Source organism: Acinonyx jubatus, chromosome D1 (assembly GCF_027475565.1).
Source record: "Acinonyx jubatus isolate Ajub_Pintada_27869175 chromosome D1, VMU_Ajub_asm_v1.0, whole genome shotgun sequence".
Taxonomy (NCBI): Eukaryota; Metazoa; Chordata; class Mammalia; order Carnivora; family Felidae; genus Acinonyx; species Acinonyx jubatus.
In genome coordinates, this window is record NC_069390.1 from 27959432 (window position 1) to 27968209 (window position 8778).

Consider the following 8778-nt stretch of genomic DNA (forward strand, 5'->3'; position numbering starts at 1 on the left):
GGGAGTAGAATAATGAGGTTGGAGAATTAGCTGAGGCTCAGATCACACAGGGCCTTGTAGGCCATGATAAAGACGTTGGATTTTCCTCTGAGTAACAATGGAAGGTTTTAAGCAGGGTCACAACATTACCTGATTTGTATTTTGCAATGTTAACTGGCTGTTGCATGTTTAATAAACTCTAGAAGGCTAAAGTGGAAACAAGGAAAGCAATAGGAGACACTCATAGTCCTGTGGGAAATTATGGATATGGAGATCAAACCAACAGGATTTACCGAGGGGATGAATATGGGCAGAAAGAAATGAATCACAGGTGGCTCCAGTCTTTTGGGCCAGCACTACTAAGCAAGTGATCTTATTTACTGAGGTTGGGAAGGTTAAAGGAGGACCAGTAGGGCATAGGGTGATGACCATGTTTTGGATATAGTATGTTTGAAATACCTACTCAATACCCAAGTGGAGATGATGCGGAGGCACCGTTGTAACTAGATATGAATATAGAAATATAAATTTGAAAGTTAAATGATGTGTATGGCAACTTCACCCAGGATAAGTGAGGAGAGAAGGAAAAAGTCTGGAACTCCAAGCCCCTGGGCACTTCAACATTTAGAAACCAAGCAGAGAGGCAGCAAGTGATATTATCCTGTTTCCTCTTTGGATCACAAGTTCTTTGAATGGCAAAGCAGTGTCTTTTTCTTTTTCTTTTTTTTTTTTTTTTGGTAGCCTATAGAACTTAGCTCAGTAACAGAAACTCAAAGATGCTCAATACATTTTAATGAATGCACAAATGAATGATTTCTCAAGTTTTCACTGAAGAAATATATAATACCTGGGATAAAGCAATAGTGTCTCACGTACTTTGGGCACTCAAATATTTGTTTAATGAATGGAAAAAAAACTTGGACTAAGTTTTGCTAGATACAGTTTAGTATTCATTGTTCCAGAGAGCATAGCAAGGAAACGTAGAAAACAAGCAGCAGCCCACATCCTCACTTCTAACCAATGATAATCACAAATGTCCTAAGCCCTTTGTCTTGGTTCCTACTATAGGGTCAAGGAGTAGAAGCTGCAGCAGGAAGGAAAGGGCTTCCAATTCCCAAACTAACTCAAGAGTTCAGGCTTTTGTGTCATAAATATGTATTAAGCACCACCTATATGCCAGACACTAGAGTGAGTACTAGATACATAGCAGTACACAAAACTGTCCCTCAAAGAACTTTCATTCTAAAGAGGAAGGTATCTATTACATAAATAGCATATAAGTATATGATATTTCTAAGAATTATATTAAAGTACACTAAAATACAGTGTGAAAACATATATACCATTGCACAAAACAACATGGGACAGAGGTTGGAAGGCAGTGAGTCTCTGACATAAATACCTTAAGAAGTCAGGTAAAGAGGGAGGGAAAGAGTGAGTTGTCTAAGTGGAGGTAACAGCATGTATGAAAGTTTTAAGGTAGGAAGGAATTTAGAATGGCCCAAGGAATTTAAAATGGACCAGTAAATGCAGGGCCATATACATTGTTTTTATAAATTTTAAAAACTTGATCCTAAGATGCAGGAGTAACCATGGAAAGGTTTTATAAAGCAAAGGGGCAACATAATCAAACTAGCAAATTTATGTTTAAAAAAAAATCAGTCTGAATTCTCTAAGAGTTAACTGAAGGAAGAAAAGGTTCAAGATTGTTTAGTTTGGAGGAGACTGCAGTTATTGTGAAAAATAATGGTGGCTTGGATCAGGGTGGAGCAGTAGAAGGGAAAGGAGTAGAAAGAAGTAGACAATTTCAAGATATATTTAAGAGATTAAAAAAAAAGCAGGAGGGATTGGTGACTAAGCACACACAACTCCCAGGTTGACCTGGGTAACTATATGGACAGAAGTGTGACTTCCTGAGACAGGCCTCATTAGAGAAGCAGAGGTGAAATAGGTGGGGACAGCAGGAGTTCATCACTAAATGGTCCTTATATACCCAAGTAAAAGCTCAGAGAGGTAGCTGGTTATGTGATTAGGTGATCAGAACAGGTTTGTGCCTTAGACATATACATAGGCATCTCCAGAGATGGTATTTAAAGTCATAGGCATGGAGCACCTGGGTGGCTAAGTCAGTCAAGCACCTGACTCTTGGTTTTAGCTCAGGTCAAGATCTCACGGTTTGTGGGGTTGAGCCCTACATCAGGCTCTGCACTGACAGTGTGGGCCTGCTTTGGATTCTCTCTAACCCTCCCCAGCTCATTCTCTCTCTCTCTCAAAAATAAATAAATAAACTTAAAAAAACAAAAGTCATAGCATGGATGTAATTATCCTCAGGAGAAAGCACAAGAAATTGTATCAGTTCAAAGTCCTGAGCAAGCGACACGTAGAGATCAGAAGAGGAAGAATTAATGAAGAACAGGGAAAAGCAGTGGGTTAGAAAGGTAAGAGGAAAACCAGCAAAGTAGAGTGCTATGAAAGTAAAAGAAAGCATGTTTCAGGGCGCCTGGGTGGCTCAGTCAGATGGGCGACTGACTGTGGCTCAGATCATGATCTCACGGTCCATAGGTTCAAGATCCGCATTGCTTTGTACTGACAGCTCAGAGCCTGGAGCCTGCTTCAGATTCTGTGTCTCCTTCTCTCTCTCTGCCCCTCCCTTGCTCACACTCTGTCTCTCTCAAAAATAAACATTTAAAAGAATAAAAAAAAAAGCACACTTCCCTTGGGAAAAAAAGGTCAACAGTGACATGAACACTGAAATAAGGATACTAATGATGGTAGGTTTCTAGGCCAGCTATAAAAGCTCATTTAACCCATAATATAGGCAGATTACATTGTTAGACTATCTTACCATGAAGTAGTCCAATATAGTAATTAAACATGCAGGCTCCAGATCCACAATGCCCAGGTTTAAATCCCAGCTCCCCTATTTACTAGGTGCCTATAAATATATTACACTTAATTATACTTTGACTTAGTTATACTTAATGCCTCTATGCCTTAGTTTCCTCATTCATAAAAGGTAAAAATAATACCTACCTCAGAGGATTAAGATTAAGCATGTTTGTGTGTGTGTTTTGTGTATGCATGCACATATGCATCACTTAAAACAGTAACTAGCACAAATTAGCTCAGTAAATATATCTATTATTATTTACAACATGGTCTCTATGAGAAAATACTTTGTGAATAACAAAAGTTTGTTTGAAATAACCCTTCACTAATTTGGGATTGTCTCTACTCATAAATTGTGATCTTACAAGATCTTTTCCCAAAAGCCTTGAGAGAAACTCTAGATTTAAAACTTACCCCAAAGTCCTCAAGATAGCTGACCAGTTTTAGAGAAGCTAATTATTTTTCTGGTTTTTGGAGGGGTACTTATCCCTACTCATTATACATTCTATATGATCAGAAAGAACTTACGTATCAGGAAATTTTAAAAACTGGTGGCAAAAAAATAGACTGTTTCAAGTGACAAAATTACAAAAACAGATATAAACCTACTTTAAACAAAGCATTTTTATTTAGTCACTTTCTGGTACATATTCAAATACAAACATATCTATCATCACTATGATGGAAACAGCCTCTTGATGTTCTGTACATGATATAAATAACAGGTAGAGAAAAGGCAGCAGGTATGCAGCTTCCTGATGATCATCTTATTTCCAAAAGGTATACAAAGGTATTTAAGACAGCCCCACAAAAGTATTTCCAAATGCATGGTGATAGGCAAAGATATAGTCATTCAGTCCCTAAAACTAACGAAGAACACACCAAAAAAAATGGAGATTTATAGGACCAATTTTTATCCCTGAATTTCCCATTTACTTAGCACGTATTTCATATATATTCAGAAATATTCAGAAAAACCTCTATACACCCTAAGATAAATGGTTGGAGTTTCCCATTAGCTCTTTATTTTTTAATTGTAAAACAAGAGAAATACCTCGTATCTGATGGAGCTGTTATACCAAAAAAGTATTATTTCAAAGTAATGAAAAATTGTTTACCACGTTCTTTCCCATCAACTGATGAAAATGTTCCATCTCAGGACCAAGCAAAGACACAAAGTAGGATGTTAGATCCCATGTCAGTAACAACTGAATGTCATTACCATCTGTTCACTTCTGAATAGGTTACTGGAAACAAGGTGACAGACTAATTCTTTATGGATAAGTATCCATATATCATTACACTAGTACTCATTTGCACCTTCAAGAAGAAACTGCCGCAAAGGGGAACAAAAACATTCAACTGATATATGAATTATGAAAAAGCTTTTAAAAATGTTATAAAAATATGAATAGGCTTCTAAAAATGCAGAATAGCTAAAGACTTACAGGCCATATTTCAGATTCAGTATTTTCTATATAACTGAAATGAAAGAGGACATTGCACAATTTGAAGAATAAAATGAGGTACAATTAAGAAGTGTGCGTAGCCCTGTACAGATGGCCTGATCCTAACACAAGATGTTAACAAAGCAAGTTGGTGGGGGAGGGGGAAAACCTGCATGTTCTATGCTAAAATTTAGTTGACTCCACCCCCAAAATACATATTTTTAAAGGGGGGGGGCTTAGCATTTAAGAATCAATAACTTCCAAAAAACAGAAAATAAATCTCTTTTAGATTACGTGTCCCAAATGAATCTACTTACTGTTTGCAAATGTGTTTGGGAAGTCATTCTTTGTTACTGTGATAAATAACATTTGGAAAATATGACAAGTAGATTTTAGTTTCTTGCCTCAGAAGTATTCTGCTAAAAGAAATAACAGAAATAACTAGGTAGAAATTGTTCCATTTACCTAATACTTTTAATTTAAAACATAAAAAATGATACACAAATACCTATCATTACTGTTTACTGAAGAGAAAGTAATTTTAATTTGTAAATTATCGTACTCAATGCAAAAGCCACTTGAAAAACGATAGTAAAATTAGCATCAAAAAAATCAATGGGAAAAGTGCCAAACATTTTTCATAAAACTCCTTGAAATGTCTTAATTGTATATAATACAAAGTTATGACTATTTCTGAAAAGTTTCAATTATTTAGCTCCAAATTGGCACATCACATTATTTTTTAAATCCCAGCTCTTTTAAACAAAGGACCTAAAATTTTCTAAGAAAGCTTATTTCCCTTTTCTTGAACCAAATTTTTCTCATTCTCTCAGAATAATCCCGAGGTAGTATTTAAGACAAAAGACCAGCTACTCTTCACACATTATTTTCCAAATCACGAACGTGGAACTTTGATAAAAACAAAGAAGATAATCTAGAACAGTGTAATATATAAAGTAAAAAAAAGTTCACTTCTGTTGTGACAATAGTGAAGAAATCTGATGAGATCATAAAGCCACGAAGCTTCCTGTTGGTAGCTGAGGATGAAGTCATTAGCAACCCAGGATTCCCTGGTCCTTGTAATCAGAAGCTGCACCTACCAGATTCTGCATTGTTCGGCAGAGGTGGCTTTAAAACACCCCGCTCCCGAATCGTCCAAAGCAGACCACGCCTTCCAGTTATCATTCAAATGGACCATTTCAAAGTGTGGCACTACTACACATTTCCCGCGAGCTTAAATATCTAGTAAGAGTCAACATTTTAGATTCTCTTGGTCATGATGGAGCAAAGATGAACTCTTGAACCGAACCCCACTCTACATAATGAACCGGGGTTTCAGAAGCCGAGATGGAGAAGCATGCTTCTGTTCTTCAACCTTTATGGCCTTCGCTGACCCCCCGCTCCAATTTCTTCCCAACTCTTAGTCTCCCCAAGATACAGAAGGCAAAAAAGATCCCTTACTTCCTGCTGTTGTTAAAAGGGGAGGAAACCCAACAGTAACTTTGAACGCGTGGAAGAGAAATAGCTTAGTCTTGGCCACCACCGCAAACATATGTCACCCAGCCCCTTCGCAGCTTTCGCGCCCCTCCAGGCCCTCTCCCGGGCCCCCACGCCCCAGGGGTTCTCCCGCAATCCAGCTCTCCCGGGTCTCCCAATGTCAGAGACACAGCTCGACGCCTCTTCCTCTCGCGCCTCCCCCACCCTCACATTGCCGGGGTCCCCAACCACATTGTCCATTCCAATACAATGGAATGTCACTGCCCGGAACTCCTCAGAGCCCCCCTCGGCCCCCCGGAGCCAGTCCCGGGTCTCCCTGATCGCCGAGTTCAGGCACGAACCCAAACTTCACCATGTGAGAGAGCCCAAGACCCGCGAGGTGACGGAGACCCACGACTCCCGCCCAGCCCTCCCTTTACTCATAGTCCCCGAGAAGCCCCGGGCAAGAATCCTGCACTGGGCGCCCCCACCCACCCCAAGACCACCTCATAGGAGTCATCAGCAGCCTCTCCCGACGCGGGCATGGGCTAGGAGAAGAGTGGAAGGCTCTCCGCCCGGCCCGGACCCCTGGGCGGCGCTGCACAGGAGCGAAGGCCCCAAACGCATCCCCGGCCTTTCCTGGCCCACGACGACCCCGCCGCCCACCCTCCCTACCTGGCCTTGAGGCTGGGGCTGCTGCCGCTGCTGCAGCTGCTGCTGGCGGCGGCGGCGGCCGCGGCTCGGGGTTCGTAGGCCCAGGCGGGGGCGGGGGGTGGTGCTGCGGCGCTGGCGGTGGCGGGGGCGGCGGGGGGCGCGGGCGGCGGCGGCGGGTCCGCGAAGCCGGAGGTCGCGTAGTTCCTGTCCATCGTGGGGGTTGCGTAGGGAGGGCGGGCAGCAGTGGGGGCTCCTCTAGGGCCCAGTGTGAGGGGGGCGGGAGGGGAGGGAGGGGGCGGGGGGAGGAAGAGGAGGAGGAGGCGGCGGCGGAGGGAGCTGCCCCCTCACATGGCCCCGGCGGGAGGACGGGCGGAGGGCGCGCTGGCCGGTCTCTGCCGGGGGAACCCAGGCCGCGGCGCGCCGCGAGGCCCCAGCTGGGCGTCAGGGAAGCAGCGGCATCCGCGGCCGGGACTCACGGCGGCGGCGGTGGCCGCTTCGCCCCATGTTGGTGGATTTCCCAGGATGCACCTCCCGCCCCCCTCCGCCCCACGGCCTCGCCCCGCCTCCCCTCGGCGCCCCGCGCTCGCAGCTCGCGGGCCAGACGGGCGGCCCGCGAGGCCTCTGCCGCCACCGGCCGCCTCTCTCAAGCCAGCCGGGGCGGAGAAGGCTCGAGGCCTGCCGGCCCAGCCGGCTTCGGGGACCCGGAGGGCTGCCCGCCAGCGGTAGCCAAAGGGCCGCGGACTTCCCGCCCTCGGCTGCTCCAAGGGGAGCTGTCCACGCTCGCCGCGTCCCGCGTGGGAAGGGGCCGCGCCTGCAGTTCTCCTAGCGCGAGGGAGGGGAAATTGAGCGGAAACCCAGCGTAGGTGCTACAAAGGGGGAGGCTTGTCAACGCTTTGCCTGGAGTTCGTTATTTGACCCTTCGAGTTATTTTCAGTGTCTCAAATACTCAGTTCCCACATCGCGATTTCTTTCTCTGCTCCCAGTCCCAAACCAGAAACAGCTGAGCGGGCTGTTTTACAGTTCCGTTTACTCCCTTCCTGCACAAAGCTTGCTGGGCTAGAGGACCCTTTTCCTGTTGTTAGGGGAGATTTATATTCAAAGAGATTCAAATTCAAACGTATTATTTTCCAATCCTCGTTGAAAAGACCTTTCCCAGGGGCTCCTATTAACTGTCCCCACCCCCACCTTAGGGATTTTCTCATTCTGGATTTCAGAATCTTCTATTCCAAGGTAAATACTGCCTCTTCATTGATTGATCCAACTACCATCTGGATGCCTTTAATTACAATATATTTAAGCTCACTGTGCACACTTTGTGTTGGAGTTTTTTGTTTTGAGTCTTGGGACTTCAGCAAGACTCTACCCAAACATTTCCTATCTGACCACGCTGTTTGGCAGGGGTTAATTTAATTATTATTTGAAGATCTTCTGTGTTTATATCAGAGCTGTGTTTCTTCTATAACTCACGAGTAGTGAACTTTAGGGATCATAGAAATCATCGTTTGGTCCTTAAGGCATAAAGTAAAAGTTAAACAGTAAAGTTTATATTTATTGACCATCACCCATTAAAAAAGTCAATATTAGTTTAATAACTATTACGTGCTTAGCACCGAAATCTGCCCCTCAAGATAAGCTTAAAAGTTTAAACAGACAGGCATAATAGAAGACCTAGTTAATAAAACTATCTGTTCACCATTTTAAGAGCCAGTTTAAATTTCGGTAATACCTGATACTGAATCTGCTATTCCTTCTGAGATTATTTTTGTTCTGGGAGATTCTGTTTTCCTCCTGGCGCCAACATCCTTTTGTTCCTATTCCTTCCTTTTTCTAAGTCTTTCGGCACCTGTAATGCTTGGGAGTCTGGTCCCCGGGTGGGGAAGCAAGGAAGTGAGCAGTCGTTATTTACAAATGAATTCCAACGCCTAGACACAAGTGATCTTGCCAATTTTATGTTAATTCCAGTATGCATTTACTGAGGGTTTCTTTGAAAAGTAGTTTTCCTTGGGGAAGGAATTTGCCAGATAATCTGAGATCCTGCCGAGAAGTAACATAAATCTTCCTTACCACATTTATTTTTCTTGCTACAGACTGGAGATCTGTAATCTAAATAAAAGAAGAAAGATCTCACTACTAACTATTACATTTATAAGTATTTTGTGAGCACTCAAGTTTTGTCTTCACGGAAAGTGTAGGAAGTAGGGTGGCATGCACTTAGTTTGAGATACCCACAACTGGTACTCAGATATGCAGGCAATACCAAACAAGTGGTAATAAAACCTTTATAGTCCCTCACACCATTATGTAGTTTATTTATGTCACATAAATCAGAAAA

The 8778-nt window shown here is 43.2% G+C and overlaps 1 protein-coding gene across 3 annotated transcripts in view; it reads right to left on the bottom strand.

Annotated features, from left to right (window-relative positions):
* The window catches only part of QSER1 (glutamine and serine rich 1), an 81857-nt gene extending 74886 nt beyond the window's left edge, over nucleotides 1-6971 (bottom strand). For 2 of the 3 annotated variants that reach the window (XM_053203326.1, XM_027072935.2), the window contains exon 1: nucleotides 6468-6971. In XM_053203326.1, coding sequence (XP_053059301.1) covers nucleotides 6468-6658 — 191 coding nt within the window. In that variant the 5' untranslated portion in view covers nucleotides 6659-6971. Of the gene's footprint in view, nucleotides 1-4633; nucleotides 6216-6467 lie in introns of those variants that run through there. The other variant, XM_015081147.3, reaches the window with a different exon arrangement.
* Nucleotides 6972-8778: the final 1807 nt, after the last annotated feature.